The 20,237-nt window shown below is 43.8% G+C and overlaps 2 protein-coding genes across 3 annotated transcripts in view; one reads left to right on the forward strand and one right to left on the reverse strand.

Moving 5' to 3' along the window:
• The window catches only part of LOC135386335 (endoplasmic reticulum membrane sensor NFE2L1-like), a 70,064-nt gene extending 61,727 nt beyond the window's left edge, over nucleotides 1-8,337 (reverse strand). For both annotated transcript variants that reach the window (XM_064616184.1, XM_064616183.1), the window contains exon 1: nucleotides 8,173-8,337. The gene's annotated coding sequence lies outside the window, so the exon portion shown is untranslated. The remainder of the gene's footprint in view (nucleotides 1-8,172) is intronic.
• A 1,862-nt stretch (nucleotides 8,338-10,199) lies between these two features.
• On the forward strand, nucleotides 10,200-18,282 carry LOC135386336 (HSPB1-associated protein 1-like). Its single transcript, XM_064616185.1, has 7 exons — nucleotides 10,200-10,543; nucleotides 11,452-11,639; nucleotides 12,379-12,515; nucleotides 14,069-14,201; nucleotides 16,046-16,165; nucleotides 17,102-17,209; nucleotides 17,920-18,282. The coding sequence occupies exons 1-7, from the start codon at nucleotides 10,375-10,377 to the stop codon at nucleotides 18,238-18,240; spliced, it is 1,176 nt and encodes a 391-aa protein (XP_064472255.1). The 5' UTR covers nucleotides 10,200-10,374; the 3' UTR covers nucleotides 18,241-18,282.
• The last annotated feature ends 1,955 nt before the right edge of the window (nucleotides 18,283-20,237 follow it).

Raw genomic sequence — 20,237 nt, forward strand, 5'->3', positions numbered from 1 at the left:
CCCACTGAAGCGTTTTACTAAAGATTGTCACTGGCCCAAACGACGCCAGATGTCCAGTCCTCAATGGCATATCTGCACAGTAAGACCCCAGGAACGACGTCCCGCCGTGGGCCAGACTCATATTTCCGCTTTTGATTTCTTGTCCCCGGTCCCTGTTCTTGTCCTCTTTCTATGAATTTTTCGTGCCGTATTGTGCGACAAGTAACACATAGGCTCCTGCACAAGAACGGACGATCGTGATACGAACGGCTCCTGGACCTTAGAAACACAAGGGTGTTCAACATCCTACGTGCATAGCAGTGGCTCTCTACGCGCCTTATCCTTTAAGGCTTCGTCCACAGATTTGTCCGGAACCCGCCTACACCCGGCGTTCCTAGGGGTATTCCAGGGGGGTTTCTAGGGGTGTTTCCAGGGGGAGGCAAAGCGTGCAGCTCCCCCACCATCTCTTCCTGGAGACGGACGCTGAGGGTGTTCAGAGGTTCATATGACATCTGAGACAAATCATGATGGTATATGAATAAAGTGTGCACACATTTCACAGATGACTCTGAAGCTCGGATGGGGGAGGAGGGGGGACGCTGCTCTCCTCTCCCCCTTCCCCGGTACGCCCCTGCCCTCACTTTTTTTGCAACACCTCCGAAGCGCGCGGTTCTGCAAGGACTGCTACATCCGATTACTTTCGATGGCAGAACTCTTCATGTTCCAGTAGCCGGCTTGACAGGAATCAGGAGACAGTATAGTGCGAACGTAGAGAAAGGGACATGCACAGACATTGTACGTACCAATAACCCTTGGTCAATTTGATGGCATAAGGCTGTATAACTCAGACAACGTAGCAATTTTCCAGCCACACAGAGTAAGAAACAGTTAGCGCATCTTTCTTCGCAAATTGTGCCCTATGTATGGCGCAAGATTTTATATCACTCGATTTATCACGGTTGACGGTTTGCTTCAAAGTATTTTCATGCGTGCGCACCAATTATGTACCTGGGACTCTTACAACAGCGCGTGAAATGCGGTCTTCACTCTGTGACATTCATTTGCTCCCGTGCATTTACTCCCGAAAGAGACTATTTTTTGTGGCAATGCAATTACTCCCCAAAAGGAGTAAAAGTACTCCTTTTTTTCTTAGAGTGTAGGAGATCAGTCCTGCGGCTCCACATGAACGTGAACGGTAATTCCTGGTGAAATATTTGTGAACTACGTATGTCTGAAATTGTTAGTTTCGCCTTCTAAAATCGCAGGGCACGTTTTAGATCTCTTTCCACACATCCGATTTTTTCTCTCGTTTAAATGGCTTGCCAGTCAACTCAGAAGGTGATGCACTGTGGTTTAATTAGGAACAATTAATGCGTTAATTTTATGACAACCTAATACTAACTAACCAACCAACCACCTACTAACCCCCTGGGGTGTACGCCACTGTTGCTCCGCGGTGCTAACACGGAATTAAAAAAAGTGTAAGTATCGCCTGAACGAAAAATGCCTTATAAAATCGCATCGGAGGTCCAAAACAGAAACGTGTTTGGACCATTACTAAACGTCTCATGGATTCTGTGTCTTTGCCCTCTCCGGTGATGGGCAGCATCTTGAAGAACATTTGTGTGTACTCGTACTTTCATTTCCAATTCTGTATACTTTGTACGGTAGTGTAAGTACTTTTCTCCTGTGCTTCCCCACCAAGTACTCAAGTACCCAACTGGAGATGCAAAGACAAAAAAAATGGAAAATATCAATTACGTTCTGCGTCTATAGAAGCAGTGTTTTTAGAAAAAAAAAAAAAATAGGCTGCTGTCTTCCTTTTTCATATACCAAAAGATGCGCCGATGAATAAATCAGCAAACAAAAATACGTTTCCCACTAGCACAGCTGGTTACACTAGCAGTAGCTGTATAGACGGATATTATATGCCATCTGTTACAGTTCGTATTCGCGGGTAAGCGCACTAACTATAGCTGGGCTTCAGCTTGCAAAAAATGCTTACATTTACCCAATCAAAACATGGACACGTGGCGCTATGCAAACTAGCGTTGCAACGTATAAAAGTAAAGTAAAAAAATATATTAAGGAAGAAACGCGACAGACACTCTTCCGTAGTCCACCTTGTTTATTTTTATTTTTTGCACTTGCACCTACATTGCAAGTTTTTCATCATCAAGATAAACCCAACTTGTCTAGATTATATTATCTATTACAATGTAATTTACCTCCCAGTACAATTCCCAGTGTTCCATATTTTACTTTAAGTACGGTTAAAATGTGGTACTTTGTACTGTACTTCAAGTACATTGATGCCAAGTACGTTGTACTTTTTGTACAATTCTGGGTACTTTGTCCATGACTGTCACGAACCTATCCATATAGCTCACGATGCGTGGGTGAATCGGTCTACCGAGCAGGCATAAACTGGTTATCGCGACACATACGTAATGTGGCCACTACAGGCAACAAGTACAGGGTTCGCCAAGATAAACTTCGGGGTTTATAACGAAGATAAAACAAATTAGAACAGTGTCGGAAAGCCAAAGTAGATGTTAGAAGACGTATTATGCCCCAAACTTTTATGTCGACAATGCCGTTTTGTCCGTTTCTCTGTGGATAAATCGTGAAAATTAAAAAAATCGCTGCTGCCTAAACGGCTATACCTGCGTTTCAGCTTCTTTCCGTCAGATGACGAAACGGTCCGAGGCGGCGTTGCAGAGTACGATTCTGCATTCAGTTCCAACTTGTTCAGATTTCGATGTCGTCTGCAACGCCGCGTTCGACCGTTTCGCCATCTGACGGAAAGGAGCTGAAACACAGGTGTAGCCGACTAGGCAGCGGCGGTTTTCGAATTTTAACGGTTTATCCGCAGAGTATCGACATACAATTTTGGGGCATAATACATCCTCTAACACCTACTTTAGCTTTCCCACACTGTTCTTATTTGTTTTATCTCCGTTACAAACCCCAAAGTTTCTCTTGGCGAACCCTGTAGAATTGTGCAACCCGCTTCTATGCAAGAAAACAGGCAGGACCCACGTGATCCTACCCCCTACTTTCAACGTAAAAATGACGTGCAAAGCCCGCATCCCCAACGGTGGAGCTCGCGCTCAATACGTCCAAGGGAGACTTGAAGAGGTGAGTGTTCTCCTGTCACATATAATTCTTTTTCTTTCTTTTTTTTTTTTTTTTTGCTATTAATGACAGCTGGCTACATGCATGCCGGGAAAAATTTTTTTTTGTCATTGTATTGAAAGCCGTCCGTATTAGGGTAAAGTGAGGCGACAATGAGGACAAGACGCGACATTTTTAGGCAAAAACACGCCAAAAAGGCGTGATTTTCTGTAGTCCTTTTTTTTTTGTCATCCTTGCAGCAGCGTTTCGCAGGCTTATATTCAGTTAATGTAAGTCCGCATTCAATTTCTTTATTCATTCATCTAGACACATGCAAAATATGGGCACTCTTGATTTTCCGGTGTTGAACTTTTGAAACCTTTTTTTCCGGTGTTTGGAAGCGTCCGGCACCTGTATATCCTCTGTTAAACATTTTACCTGTGGGTAAACATGCCACGCATCGGGCTTTGTTACTTACGTATAAATTACTATACATAACCAGGTTTCTATGCCACACATCGATATCGTCTACAATACTAACACTGCATTCACTCGATCATCTCGCCTGAATCTTCTCTCAGTACCAAAATGCAGAACAAACTATGATGGTATCTTTCGGTTTGTTTACTTCTCATCGAAACTGTGGAATTCTCTACCCGAAAACATAAGAAACACAGCTTTCCTTCCTTTAGAACAATGCTGAATCGTTTCATTCATAACACGTATTGCTTTCACATAAATTTTGATCTAGGAATGCATTAGCTGTTTTCTAGTTCATTGTTATCCATGTCGACTGTAAATCTCTATTGTTTTTGTTATTCTAATTGTTAACTGAGTTGTCTCTTGTCAAGATTTGTAATCATCTGGGCTGCTGAAAGATGAAAGATGAATTCATACGATGATATACACGGGGCAAGACGCGACGATTTAATGGAATTTAAATTTAATGTAATTTATTAACGGATAAGTCAACCTTTTTTTTTTTGCGTATTGCCTAGGATTTTCCTGTTTCCTGGTTTATTTCCAGCAAATCAGAAGCGCACGCTATAAAGCGAGCGGCCAGCGACGACGCATCAGACTGACGGTGCCTTGTTTGCAAAGGACGGTGAAGCATCTCATCTTGCCCCACGTGATATCTCGTCTTGCGTCGAAGGTTGGGGCAAGATGAGACAATCTACGTCCGTTCTGTATTTACAGGTCACAAGCTCTAGACCCCTGAGAATACGCTTTTTTTTACGCCTGAAAATAGTTTTTTTTTTTAAACAGGAAAAATAAAAATTCCATATTCATTTGCAAATTTCTGTCTCATCATGCCCCACTTTACCCTATAGCCGCGGAACCCCGATTGAGAACATTTATGTTACGTGAAGTCCTGCTACAGTAGACGTGTCGGTTCCTGACTATAGATGACCAACGGCCCCGCTCATATGACGTTAAGATACGAATTTATAGGCTTACGTTTGAGGCCAAATCTCTCCCTTTTTTATTCTTTCTTGACTTCGCTTGCGTTGCGCATCAGCTCCAGCTGTCATTTTCATCGGCACATGCTGTCCTTTAGGAGCACAGCGGTTACTATGGCAGACTTATACGGTCCTGTATGGCGGGCATCCAGACCACCTTTAGAAAGTGTCACCTTCAAGTGAACGCAGAACAGTTAAATGTGCGCCACCTGCCCTGCCTAACACTATATAACTAAGAGCCACTAACAATGGCCTGCTCAAGCTGGAAGTCCACATCGCTGACCCATCACACCGGCAGACCTTTGTAAGTGTTTATCAATGTAAGCCATTGATACGTTTACAACTGCGCCGCTTCTCTCATTACTACAGCTGCTATGTGGAGACGGCTTGCTGTTTTGAAGGTATAGATTTCCTTACTTACATTGCGGGTGCATGGGACACTGCCTGCATGCCTCTGCAAATTTCGACATGAGGTGGATCGTATAACGAACGACGATACTACAGCCTGAAGGGCCTATACAGAATAAGAAAGCATTGAAACAACTGAGTGTCCATATGGCTGTATCACAACAGAAATGTGAAAGCAAATATAATACAATTCCTGCGAATTGAAACATTTCGTTTGCTGCGCAACGAGTTGGCAATTACATGGCTGGGACACAGGAGATTGTGACTGCGAGCGGAATAAACGCAGAAGCATATAGAGTTGTGATACTAGCTTGTGATAATAAGTTGTGATAATTTGTGATACTGTCCACGTATACGGTTTGTTCCAGTTGCAAAGCGTGGCTTTGTCAGGTAGCTTCGTGCGCGTATATTCAGTGACTCATTAAAAATCTCAGCATGAACCCATCTTTCGTTTGAGCAACGTGTGTGTGTGTTAGCAACCATGAACAACTGTCACCTTCCTATTCAGTCACATATTACGTTATACCCTCTTGTAATTTTGCTGATTGACACTTATTAAAACGCTAAGGAGGATTGGAGTGTTTTAAGCACACCCACGCACTTTTGTTGCTCTATGACTATATGTTGCGATCTTTAGCATTTCGTTCATGTCACTCTGTAAGACTGGTTGGCCATTGAACTGGTGGCCATTGAAGGCGTTCATGGTCCGATCACTATCGAGAGAAAGTTTGTACCACGCAATATTCACCCACAAATTACAATACAGCTACAAGAGTAGATATCAAACTGCTTACTGAACAGGACACTGAGACGAAAATGGGTTTCGAATATCGGCCTAAAATGGTCGGGTGACGTCACATGGGGTCAAGACTCCTCGCCAATGTCAGCCCGACACCTCAAAAAGAAATCGGTCAGATATAAGATGCTGACATCTGTGTGACGTAACCAAATATTGCACACAAAAAAAATATATATATATATCGGCAGGATATCGCCGTCAAAGTCTTCCGGTAAGTTCTCTGCCGACGGTTCCCGGCAATGGTCCGACATTGGCCCGATAGACTGTTCTATAACCTAGGTAGCAAGGATCAAAAAGGGGCGAATGCCATTGCGAACTAAAGCTCATGTATTCAAAATACTACTGCATTTATGCCAGTGTAATTGCGTTGCATTCTCCCAAAATATTGTATTTGGGTGGAGACCTGGAGGGGACAGACACAGCTCTCAGTGACGTCACATACTCCTGGAGAATCCGAAACTATGAAGAAGTTTTGCAGGTTGTACGGAAAACTCGCTGGCAACGCGAGATGTTCACTGACGGCACCTTTCTTTTCTTTCTTTTTCAGTGAAACAAAGTAAATCGCTTTCTTTATAGTCTATAGTTCTCCCAGCAGGCCACGGCGAAAGAAATTTAAAAAACCGGAGCGGATGTCCATCTTTCATTACTACCGGAAACTGCGGGGTCGTCTCTGTTGTTCGCCATTCTGTCTCAAACTCATTGTGTTGATTACGAATTTGGCGAACTTACCGCAAAGATGCTTCGTTATCACGGTACGTTCGTTATAACAGGATTCACTATAAACGTAACGTTGCAGAAATACATTAACCCTGTGGTACCCCGGATTAAACGAAGAAATATTCCGTTATTACGGTCTTTTCGTCAGAGAGGCGTTCGTTATAATCGGGTAGTTATAGTAAATGTTATATGCGGGTCGTTACATTTTTTTATTGTACTAACACAGTCTACGGTTAACCAGCGGCTTTTAAGAGAAGAAATGTTGGCTGATCCATAAGAAAAGCGAGCAGGCATATAAGGTGGCGTCGCTTCGGACAGATAATGCAACATGCTGAAATGGTTCAAACGCGGAAACCGTAATCCGTAAATTCGTTATCACCCAAATATTGTGTTGTTGTTAACGCCCGTAGGGTAGAAACGAAATTAACGAATTTTTGGTTCTGTACACGGACGGGGTGTTGCCCTTACACCCCAGTGTTCGACATCTCACGAGCAGTAATTACGCGACACGTCTCACTATATAATGCTGAACAGACGACCGTGGCAAGCTTGAACGATATTGGAGTAAAAAGTCGCAGACGACAATGTGTCCGATTTCAAAGTGAGAATTTCGAGAATTAAGACAGAAAAAGATAAAAAGTCAAATGTATATATATACAGGGTGTTACCCTATAAAAGTCTACCCGTGCCGCCATGCCGTACTCGCCAATTACTCAATGCAGGTGGCACATTGTGCGATCTTCATATAAAGCTCATAAGGACATTTAATCTTGGTGAATTTCGAAGTGATTAAGCGCCGCAACACGAAGTTATAACTGAAAACGTGAAATTCCCGTAGTCAAAACAATCAAGGTGGCGGCGTTGAGAAGAGCACTTGCCATGCTGCTCCCCAGACGACGACGTGTCGCATATCCTGCCAGCCGGATGGAACTGCAGTTTTCATTTCGCTTTCGTGTAACTGTCGTATTTTGCTCAGAAGTAAGCAACGTGAGGTACGAAAAATGCCGACGTACTCAGCAGAAGACACCCCAAAGGGATGTCGTCTGCTTACTGAGAGGCGCCATCTTGGCTGTTTTGCCTACGGGAACCTCACGTTTTGCGCTATAACTTTGCATAACGGTGCTCAATCACTTCGATATTTGCCATGGATGAATGTCCTTATGAGGTTTATACGAAGACAACACATTGTACCGCCTGCATTGAGTAATTGGCGAGCACGGCATGCCGACGCGGGTAGACTTTTATAGGGTAACACCCTGTATATGTATATATATATATATATAAAACTGTCGTCTGCTGGTACTATCGTCTGCTACCATTGGTATTGAGATTTCGACAATCTCCGACCGTAAACATTGCGCACGACGTATCAATCAATGTCACGATTATTTTTGCAGTTTGTGTAAGCGCGTAAATTACTCAGCGGAATTTATTTTCGTGTGTTCCCCAGTGTCTCCAGGCGGATACAGCTGCAAGAGCCCACCTAATGCTCTGATTGGTCAAAACCAAACGCAGCTTATCTACGCTCACGAATCTGTTAAATTAGCGCAGATAAGGTCTAATATATAACACCTTCGCCGCCCGTCTGTCTGCGCAACTTTATATTCCATCGAAGACCGTGAACGCTGCGCACCATTTCCCGTAGCATAGCAATGCAGTTTCACGCAAATGTAATTCGAAAAAGGAAAATACCTGAAGAGTACGGTTCCTCTTTCCTCCACCAGTCGTTCCCCGGTCGTGATACCCCGTGTTTTGGTAGGTCAGCGAAAATCAAATCATCCAAATTTGCCGGCGAGGAATGAATTCACTAACATGTTTCCGACAAAAAGTTTTGCGGACGACTGAGATTTGCCTAGACGTCACGCCAGAAGTTGAACTGTGTCCTCCCTTATCAGGCGAGCCCCTGGTACACGCGACAACGACTTGTCATAAAAAGCGGCAGACGACACAGATCGCAATTTTCACTTCTGCAAGTTTATTCCGGAAGCAGACGACACAACGCGAAAAGGGGAAAATAATACGTATGTTGGACGGTGAGATCGGTTAGAATAATTCAGACAGGGACTAGAGAGACGTGAAGGACGTTTACCGTTTGTCGTAAGGTAAACTGATAACGACGACCAGACAGCTATATGGGAGAGATAACTGCGGTACAAAGGAGGCGCTGGAAGGAGAATCAACTGAGCGATGAGCCGATCACGAGTTTCGGTTTCTTAATTGTTTGGGGACTGCTCAAGGGTAGCGGTTACGGAAGGTTTCCGCCGGTCGAAGAACAGGCTGCTGGGCGATGCGAACAGTGCTGTTTGTTCATAGGGATCATTAAGAGATATACTATACCTTGGAGAAGCCTTCAAATTATTCCCAGTTTTTCTTTTTTCTTTCCTTCCTTTCTTTTTCGATTCCCCACTTTTCCTTTTTTTTTTCTTTCCTTCCTTTGTTTCGATTCCCCCTTTTTCTTCATTTTTTTCGGAATAGCAAGCCGGCTCTTTGCCTGGCTAACCTCTCCTTTCTTTTTTTCTTAATAAACATATTCCCCCGCCCCCCCTTCAAATTACCAGTGAAAATGAAAACGCTCCAACGCAACTTTCATCACAACTCACGTAACGGACACTTCAAAGGTTCGGTGAGAACCGATCATATATATATTTTATTCCCTTTCTCATATAGGTGTCACTGCGTGGGAGGTCAATAACTTTATGTACCTATATTTTGGACATCAAAAGGGTGCACCCTTAGTGAACGTGAAAATATCTAACCAGGATGGCAGAGCAGTGCTCCGGGAGGTCAGCTGTTCTACACAGAAAGGGACCGCCGACGCTTGACCATTGCATTTGACTAGAGGCGCTACGTTTATTTGACAGGTATTACAATTTTCCATTGTGTCTTCCCCTCGCCCAATCCTCCACTCCACACCGGATCCAGGATTTTCCTCACGGGAGATCAGTGCATCCGGAACCGGGGCGGGGGGGATCCCAACTTCGTCACAGTCCCCACAACCCATAACAGACGTTCTGGCCAGTGATGGACAGCACTTCAAGTACCAAGTACTCCAGTACTACTCTCAGTACATTTCGGAGTACTTGTACTTTACTAAAAGAACATTTCCAATTGTGTACTTTGTACTGTACTTTAACTTGCTTTTGTCTAGTACTTCCCATCCAGTACTCGCCTGGAAATTTAACGACAAAAAATTGAAAATATTAAACATGAGAGAACTGATGTTCTGAGGCTGGAACAACACAGAAGGACTTTTTTTTTTTTTTGATTGGACAATAGATTGAAAACGTGACGGAATACGGCTTTGTGAAACAGCGGTGTTCTCCGTCCGCGCTGTTTCGGTTTCGCTATGTCTACCAACGTCATTATTACGTCACGGTGACGTTTCTCCTCGGGCGCTCCGAGTTTCGTGCTCCCGCATTTAACGGCACTTGGACGCTTGAACAAGCCCTCGTTCGCTGTGCTGCCGTTTCTCCCTTCCTTTATTTTCTACTCTCTGTCTGCAGTAATGCGCCCATTGGTTCTGCCAGCACTTGTGCCTTCGTCGATTTATAGTCCCGAGATTTGTTTGCAATTTACTTGCCACCTTTTTTTTTCTATGTTTTCGTCTTTAGACCATCACATTTGGTGATCCGGATTCAATAATCTCTCCAACTTTCACATCTGTCTCGGTTCACAGTCCTCCTCTGCCAAATTATGCTGTGGACATTCAGCACATCTAGGTACATTGGAGATAATGGCGGCGCCCATACCGAATGCCGTATCTTTATGATTCTTATTATGCTCCAGCTGTGCTCCAGTTTTATCGTCCTAACAAAAATGCACGCATCTAACGTTTTATGCATTTGGACTTAAAAGCATGCCCCTGTTGTTTTTTCGTGTTTTTGAGCAGTATCCATGTCGGGTGACGAGAAGGCTGTGCACCTGCTCGAACATTTTAAGCAGCCGGTGGTGTTCAAAGGGCGACTGAACCGATGGAAATGTGCAAAGTGGACGATAGACGAGTGGGCTGAGCGGACCAGCGATTTAATTCTAAATTTCAGGGTCGGTCCCAAAGTTAAGAACGGTAAATATGTGAAATGGAATGATATACCCAAGATCAAGTACGGGGTTTATGATGAATGAATTCCATATGGGCACCTAACAAAGCCGAGATAAAATGAACACAGATAATGTTTGGAAGCCAAGTTGGGGGACGTAATATACTCGAAGAATTGGAATAAAAATTGGTTAAATAAAAAAAAAAAATCTCGCGAAAGAAGGAAGCTCTGCCCTCTGGAACATGGCCGGCATCGCCTTCTAAACTGACGAATGCGAGTTCGCGTAGTTTCGTCGTTTCGTAACAGTAGAAACAGAGATTTCGTGCTGCGTACGCACTTTGCGTGTTTTACGTAACGCATGATGAACATTGCAAGGAAATACCGTGTTCACACTGCGCACGCGCAAAACGACTGACCACATCGCGCGCATGCGTAGTGGCCCCGCAATTTCCTTGCTTACGCAAAGCAGCTGTGCTGTTGCGAGATTTCTTTTGCTGCGTTTTCACAATTTTGAGACTTAGCACGCACTTCATTTTCCATGTCTCTCTAGTAAATATCGCTTCCACGATTAATTTCAAGGCGCCACTGATGCCCCCGCCAAAATTTCACATTTTTCATAATGTACCGAAACAAATCTGGACGCTGAGAATTTTTTACATGATTGTGAAGAAAAGATGCAGAAACAGTAATGTATATTACTGTTTCTGCATCTTTTCTTTGCGCTGTATTGTTTTATGAAAGGAATCCTGCACTTTATCTTGGGTGACCCCACGTAGTAAACATATTACAGCAATAATATTGTCTAAAAAGTCATTAAAATGCCAGTTTACGTGGGGTGTGTTGTTGCGTTTCCAAGTGATCTGTATGTCAACACGTGTATTCCTCACACCGCTGCATGGTAGTGTGGTGTGTTTCCTCATATTTTCTGTTACAGGTGAGCCCCTTTATGAAGGAGATGGGGTTCACCTGAAGGCAACGATCAAAGACTTCTTGAACTGGACACGTGGCGGGAGAGACAACCTCGACCATGAACTGCGGGACGTCGACCCGTCGTCCCACTTTGCGTATTCCAGCTACAATTACATGTCTTCCATCTTTGGGGATTACAAAGAAATACTGCAGGTACGGTTGTCCCGAGCTATATTGTGCTCGAGTCAAGTTGTTTGCTACTCGGGGAATCGTAAGGTACCAACGGGAAGGTGCAAAACAGAAAACGTTTGAACACATGAACATTAAACATTTGCGCACATTCTTGCAAACCAATTTATCCCAGGAAATTGGCACTTCCCAAGCAAAATATTTAGCGATTCAGTTCCTGAAGGTAGTACATTCGTACCACGCTGTCAAACAATATACGGGGTGTTTTTTTTTAAATTTTTTACTCAGATTTCTTCAAGAATATCACATTAACGAGTTCATTAATTAATTTTAGGTGAATGGATTCATTTTAATGAGAGCGTTACGTATTCTATGCGAACGTGCAAGAAACAGAAAAACAATTGAACCCCCGTATGCAATAAGGGGATGAGTCGAAAAATCCCAAACCGAGAAAACGGGCCTGATCTGATTGTCCGTCCCCCATTGACACACACGCATTTCCCGTTTCTTACCCTCCTGTGGTGGGCCAATAAATTGCGATACGATCCTAAATTTTCTTCGGCAGGTACATGCTTGTACGTAGATGTCACTGCAGCAAAAATAGTAAAAAAACGGGATAAGTCGACTTATCCCCTCATTGCACACAGAGGTTCAGTTGTGAAAAGATGCATAAATTTCATGTCTAGTCACTGACCTATAAATCTGCAATGCGTACTTTGGAAGTGCACTGGGAGAGATGTATCTAATCTTGACACTTTGTCAGTCTGTCGACTGGAGTTGCTTTGGATTTGCTGAGCGTCACGGGACGGACAGCACCCTGTGGCTAGGAAGTGCAGGCGCCAGCACCCCATGTCACCAGGACACTTACGGATGCAATCTCGTGGCGCAGCTTATTGGAAGGTACGTAATAAACATTAAAACATTGGGTTTTGTTAAAAGGAATTTCAAAAGGGCTCCCAGAGACATTAAAGAAACAATGTTCAAAAAACAAAAGTTCAACAAAAGAAATAAATCTTCGGAAAAAAAACTAGACAAACTACAAAACCAGGCAGCTAGATTTTGTTTGTAATAATTACTCTCCTCAGGTTAGATCAACGTATCCGAGATCCATGCTGGGATGGCCTTCGCTAGAATGCCGTAGGAGACAATCTCGATTAAAACTTTTTTATCGCATATATCATTCCTCGAGGGCATTATCTTTTCCCACCGAGTTACGCTTCGGAACGTGTAGACCGTGAGTATAAGGTTGAACCCTATCGTTTTCATATGTCCATTTTCAGAAATTCTTTTTTTTCCTAAAACAGTCGAGGAATGGAATAGACTTCCACAAGATCTTGTTTCTTCCCCCCAAGTGCCATTTTTTGTGAAAAGTTACGCATGTATGAGTTAGAAAGTAATTGAACTTTTGTGATTGTGTTGTTATTAAGTTATCTCCTCTCCCCTACACAATGCCACTTAGGTGGAGCAGTAGGGTAGTGTAAATAAATAAATAAATACATAAAAAAAATGAGCATACATTAGCAGAATGTGAAAAATGTCTGCTGTGCATTATGCATCATGGAGGTCAAAATACCGGCACTAATAGTGATCGGAAACCCTAAATTCTACATCGCTTTTTGTGCCCACAGTAATCTAAGTCCACCAATGTTTATTCAAAGACTTTAAACTCCGATTCGCGTCAATACCAGCGATCGTATCTACGTTTTTGAGCGGCTTGACCAAGGTGCAAGGTTGCATGATATCTCCTTAGTTAGTTCTTACTCTGATCTATAACATGCACTATGCGTATGTCTTCCCATTTACCGAGTGGAACATTTGCGTCGTATACTAGGAGATACTCTCACTGATAGTAGCCAGCAGTAACATAATGGTGCAAGTGGGACACGATTTAACCATGAATCCGCTAATTAACCACTTGTGTTTCTTGGGAGATTTTTTACCCCCTCCCCCTGAAATTATAAATGCCATTTGAAAGGAGAAACTCCATCATGGTAAGCACACTGGTGGATAGCACTTCGCGTCACTTTTTACCACGCATAACTTGCGGCTTATATGGCAAAAAATGTGCTGCGCATTTAAATATTACACATTCCCGTGTACGAGGGAATGTGTTCTTGTGAGCACATTTTGCAGTGTTCTTTCTGTATGTCAATGATCACACTGCCTTTGTTTATCCAGTAAATTCTGATAAATTTTTTAGATAAAAATCTGCTATAAATCTAATTTTCTTAATATAATTTTTGATGTAGTTTTATTAATTTTCTCAGGGAGAAATTATGAAACGTTTAAGCGAATTCTCCAAGTTCCTGCAAGTAGTCTGACAAATTCGGAGCACCTGGACAAGAACAGTGTTGAATGTCCTATCAAGTTTTATTTTTACAGAATAACGGTGGAATGTAATGTGTGTGCACAAATTAATTGGACTAATAATGTGTCGTAATGTGTCGTTCCAGAAAAAGTTGGACACTGTTTCCGCCCGAAGAATCAGGCTGCTTGTACCAGACTCGTCTTCCATACGAGGAGTCGAGCGTCTTCAGCAGCGTCAACCTTCAAGACATCGACCTCTACAAATATCCGAGAATGGAGGTAGAGAGGACGCGTCCTTACTAGCACCGTTGGCAGAGTTTGTACGCAATATGTGTGTACATCACGTGCTCACACACGGTATCAAAGACCGGAGGTACTACAGTGAACATTACACTGGAGACAGCGGACAGAATTCGCGCACTGCATGTTTGTACACACTATCCGAGGGTTGGGCAACAGCAGACATTACGTGTATTATCTGCTCGCACACACAATATTCAACGGTGGACGTTAACAGCTTGGTGTGCAGTGAGCAAAGTTTGCACCCCCATTGCAAGCGAAGTACGTCAACCTGCAGGGAGATTAGCGCGTATGAATGGCATATAATTAGACATCCGACTTTTCTGCATTATCACTTGGCAAAAATTGGGACGTGCACACCGAAGCCCTAAATTTGTGGAAAATTTGGGGTTCTTCGAAAGTTCTCCGAAAGGCACCTCCGACAAAGTCAAAATTTTTCAGAAATTGAAGACCCTGGGCAAGCACTCCCCGATCATTGCCAAATGAAGACACCGAAAAGCCTGAACCCTACACATAACTGAGGTTCTGGGCGTTTGGAGTTCCTGTTTTTTGTTTTTTGTTTTTTTTCTTCATGTTCTGATGCTGCTTTCTGGAGTTTATTGTTTTCAGAGAACTCGGAGCTCTTTACTGTTTACTTTTCAGGAGTGAATGAATATCCGATACTTTGAGAAAAAGTGACGCCCGTGAAACAATGTAACGAGAAAAATGAATTAGAAGAGTTGCCTCGGCAGAAGCGCTTACTCTAACGTGGCCCAACTTGTATCAGGATCACCTGGTGGCGTGAACACTTAGAAATCCTGACATTCCTCGACATAGCCACAAGGGAGCTTTCGCTCTCACACTGCCTTATTGTACTTTCAAGAGGACAATATCAGAAATGTCATCTCTTTGTACTGTCTTGTCCACTTTGAGGAGGAGGAAAAGAAACCCGATTCACATAAAGGGGAATGGAAAACCATTGGACGTCTTCCAGGTGGACCAGGGAAATGCCAGAAATTACCTCAAAATCGGGGCATCTACCAAAAACCTGGAAAACTGGGAATTGTCAGGGAATTTTGATGCGACCGCAAAAGTCAGGGAATTGTCGGGGAATTTGCCAAAAAGCAGCTGGAAAAATCGCAGACAAGAGCCGATCAGTGCTTGAGCAACGTTGCCGCAAGTAGCAGTTCGCCAACACGACGAGCTCAGAGTCAGAAAATTGGGATACCTTAAACAAATGATCCCTAAACATGATTGGGACACGATTGGGACACGATTGGGACATGATTGGGACATGATTGGGACACGATTGGGACATGATTGGGACAAACATGATTGGATGTTTTATGAGTAGTCTGTATTAAAACCACGATCAAAACGTATCAGCAGGCGCAAAACTCCCTTTTGCTTTGTTTTGGTCAGGGAACTTGGTTGAAATAGTCAGTGGAAACCTGGAAAAGTTAGCGAATTTGAAGGCTGAAATTTGGTAGACACCCCGAAAATGCCCTCGATGTAGAATAGAGTAGCTAAACGGGGTCCCCTGTTTGCTGCCTCCAGTGTCGAGGTGGCATAGATGGAGTTGACCCCACGTTACACAAATGCTTCACACATTGTTTTGGGTTTGCACAGTGGGTTTGGGTCAAGAGTGTCATCCTTTCTTGTTGCTGCAGCGTGATGCGAGGCAATGCTTAGGCCGATATTGAGAGCAGTTTACAGATGTTGTTCTACAGTAGCTGTGCTACATTTACTGGGCTCTAGCACCCTTCAGAAAACGTTGCAGTGGAGGTGCTCCGAGACTGTGTGCTTGGTATCCGGTGTGACACAGCAATGTTATCGTCAAACAGCATTGCAGGCCATTTTTAGTGACGCTCGAGCCAGGTGACGTCCTCTTCGTCCCCAAGATGTGGTGGCACCTCGTCTCCTGTGTGGATACAGCACTCAGCATCAACACCTGGATTCCAATGGTGAGTTTAACTTGTGGGTATATTGGGTACTTTGCGAAAATGGTTCGAGGTACCGACAGTTAATGTGCAGTTAATGTGAAGAGGGCAGGACATTTTGCCACAGGGCTATTCCAAAGGGGGAATTTGACAACGTTTTCACGTTTCCAACGTTGACAATAAAATTGGAATTTTCGCTGCAGTAGGTCATTGAAATGGATTTATGCGACAAAGCAAATTGCCCGTTATATGTGTGTAGCTAAAGGCGAAGAGTACATACACACATTCTGGGCCCGAAATTATTTCTCTGTTGTTCAAGTTTTTAGACATTGCATCTAGAGAAGGAGGAGGGTGTGCTTCACAGCTATCCTGCTCCAGGTGGAAGTAGATTTTGATTTGTGGTCCACCCGTAAGTGAACCTCAGTGACATCGAAACGCAGTGAACTTGTTCATCGTTGCATTCACAGGGGCATTCATCGCCACTACAGTGTTTCAGTAGCCTTTTTTGGCCTAGAAACAAATGTGAGACCCTACCATTATACTCATGTGTTAAAGGGGTTGTGGCACTCGAATAATTGTGACTCGTTACAACATGCACACATTGTACCGCGTGCCAGAGTATTGAGGAAAAAAAAAATTAGTTTTCCACATGTTGTAGTTAGTGGGATACAAACCCACTAAAAAAAACCTTGGCACCAGAGAAGCGAGAGCTTAAACTATTCCTATTGGTTCCCATAATCATGTGACCTTTCCCGCCTTTGACGCAGCCAGACGAGTTCCAGTGTTCTACTCAATATCTATATCCCGTTTGCTCCAAAACATGGGATGCAGACTCGGACCGATGCAAATTACGGTGTTTTACATTAATTCCGACACAACTTGAACCCTATTTCTTGTCCTAGGTGGCACCCTAGAGTCTAGACAGATACCAGAAATAATTCACAACTGCTTCCCCCACAGAGATCGGACGAGAGGTCACGGCTTGAGGAAGCCATTGTCAGGACTCTAGTGACAACACTGGTCCCGTGCTATGAAGCAGGTGGAGGGAATTGGATTAACCCCAACGAAGTAAGCCAGTTTTGAGTGGTAAAAGCTCGTAAATGCTGTCTTTACTCGCATGATTAACGCACCTTTTAAACGTCCCAGAAATGTCCCAGAGTGTGCGCATCAATTAGGCAGACGAAAACGGGCGCTTGCTCAACACTGTTTAGCATACACCTTTTAAATGTCCCAGAAATGTCCCAGAGTGTGCACATCAATTAGGCAGAGGAAAACGGGCGCTTGCTCAACACTGTTTAGCATACACCTTTTAAATGTCCCAGAAATGTCCCAGAGTGTGCGCATCAATTAGGCAGAGGAAAACGGGCGCTCGCTCAACACTGTTTAGCGTACACCTTTTAAATGTCCCAGAAATGTCCCAGAGTGTGCGCATCAATTAGGCAGAGGAAAACGGGCGCTTGCTCAACACTGTTTAGCACACACCTTTTAAATGTCCCAGAGTGTACGCATCAATTAAGCAGAGGAAAACTGGCGCTGACTCAACAACACTGTTTAGCACACAGCTTTTAAATGTCCCAGAGTGTACGCATCAATTAGGCAGAGGCAAACGGGCGCTCACTCAACACCATGCTGTTAAAGCAGTCATGTACAAAGAATTGGGTGTACAAGTTGGGGGTGTGCTAATTATGCGAGTATAAATATGCTATAATTTGCACCTACAACTATACTAACTAACGGAACTAACTATACTAACAGAAATGCTCGACGAACACTTGCAGGTACTTGCTACGCCAGAAGAAAATCTAGGATACATCCAAAATGTCCTCCAAAACTTGGCATCCAAAAAAGGAACAGGACCATCCGAGATAACAGCATGTTCCAACAGTACGGACAATTCTGCGTTGCAAGACGGAATTCCCGTGCAAAGCTACACGTTAGAGGAGTACGCAGATAAAGCAGGATGCAAGATAAGGCACTTAAGTACACCCCGTAAGAAATCAAAGCCGTCGGAATCGATGTGCTTTGCAAAAAAGGTCGTGAGCTGTTTTCTCGATCCAGATGTCATACGCATTGTTGCTGACAAACTGCAGGATATGTAATGTGTTCTCACGACAAATATAATTTTTGTATTACACATACCAGTCATGTCATATGGTTTTCAATTAATGTAGCAAAGGCGCCTTTTTGTAATGGTTTTTCTGAATCTTAAAGTAGCACAGAAGTCATTTTTAACACACAGTTTTCTTCCTATAAAACTGTTAAGTAGACCAGTAAGATGCACCATGCGAAGTAATTTACACCACGGAGTCATAATTATCGCGGAAATTGAATCTGAAATACGCCGCAAAAAGCGACCGTGCGCAACGGTGGTGAAGAGCAGTACCAGCCTGTGATCTGCCTGGAACCGCGCGCTGACGCTATAAGGAGAACGCTCGCTGATTGGCGTAGAGAAATGTTGTCTGCTACTCCGCTGTCGTCTGCTACTCGGCTGTTCGGGGTTCTGATAAAGCCTTTCTCCTTGCTCGGTAATGCTTCGGCCGCTCCTTTTCTCCCCAATTCTCCGGGAGAACTGGCAAAACAGGTTTACGGCGGCAAAGGGACAAGGCGCTGACCCCCACTGACCGGCAAACCAGAACGAGTCTCCTTATGCCGTCATCGGTGACGTGCCATCATACCTCCTCATCCTCGTTATAGCTGGAGTGGCGAGTTAAGGGTGAAGGCGCGGAGCTATGTTTATGCGAGTTTTTTTTCTGGGAAACAAATTGCACACATCAAAACCTTTCGCGCTATTCGGTATAATGACACACACACTTTCATCAGATGTCTTAATCTGAAATTTTTTTGGATGGCCCTCTGTACTCCTTTAATGTAAGAGTGAAAATCATTAATAGTGTGATAAAGATTAATAGTGTTAATTCAATACATAATGGGGCTTTGTAAAGGCCTCCTGTCTAGAGCGCAGCCCTGCGACCTTGGATCCGCAGGTGAACCCTCAGACAATGCGAGATAGTGTTTTGCTGGCTAGTGCATTGTATGCAGGCTAGTAATTTCAGAATAAACTACAAGCAATACGAAGTGGCACAAAGGATGTTACGTGATCCTGTCTGAGATTTATCAACCCACTGGGCTCGCTTACTTCAACCGTGTCTCAACCCAGCTTCCAAGAGTTGAGCTGTGCCTGATCCAGCCTGAATTGAAGAGACGCACGATGCAAAGGCACTCCTGTACCATAATACCACAGAAACATAGAGATTACCTGGAACGACGTTCCTCAGAACAGGAACACTCTTGACGCTTGCTTTTGTGCATTGATTACAGCATCAACAAAGAGAAATCACAAGGAAATGTTTTCTCTTAATTACCATTGGGCATCCTTACCGGAAGATGAAAGGAGGGCTCCATGTGGAAAGAGATAGTCTGCGGAAGGAATAGGTTAGAATTAAACCATTATTGCATGTGGCCGAGTGATGCAGGCGGAAAGAAGAAGCATGCAGTAGGAATAAATTGTGGGCTCGCTATTGGATGCGACTGACTGATGCAGGTGGGAGGAAGTACCTGCAGTAGGAATAGGCAATGGCCTCACTACTGCATTGGTCGAGGTTAGATCCTTATTGCATGCAGCCAACTGATGCAGGCAGAAAGAAGTAGCCTGCGGTGGGAATATGTTCGAGTTGGATCGTAATTGCTTGCTGCCGACTTATGCAGGCGGAAGAGATAGTCTGCGGAAGGAATAGGTTAGAATTAAACCATTATTGCATGTGGCCGATTGATGCAGGCGGAAAGAAGAAGCATGCAGTAGGAATAAATTATGGCCTGCTATTGGATGCGACTGACTGATGCAGGTGGGAGGAAGTACCTGCAGTAGGAATAGGCTATGGCTCACTACTGCATTGGTCAAGGTTAGATCCTTATTGCATGCAGCCAACTCATGCAGGCAGAAAGAAGTAGCCTGCTGTGGGAATATGTTCGAGTTGGATCGTAATTGCTTGCTGCCGACTTATGCAGGCGGAAGAGATAGTCTGCGGAAGAATAGGTCTGTGTTGGATTGTTACTGCAAGCAGCAGACTGATGCAGGTGCAAAGAGATAGTCCCCGGA

This window comes from Ornithodoros turicata, chromosome 2 (assembly GCF_037126465.1).
Source record: "Ornithodoros turicata isolate Travis chromosome 2, ASM3712646v1, whole genome shotgun sequence".
In the NCBI taxonomy this organism is placed as follows: domain Eukaryota; kingdom Metazoa; phylum Arthropoda; class Arachnida; order Ixodida; family Argasidae; genus Ornithodoros; species Ornithodoros turicata.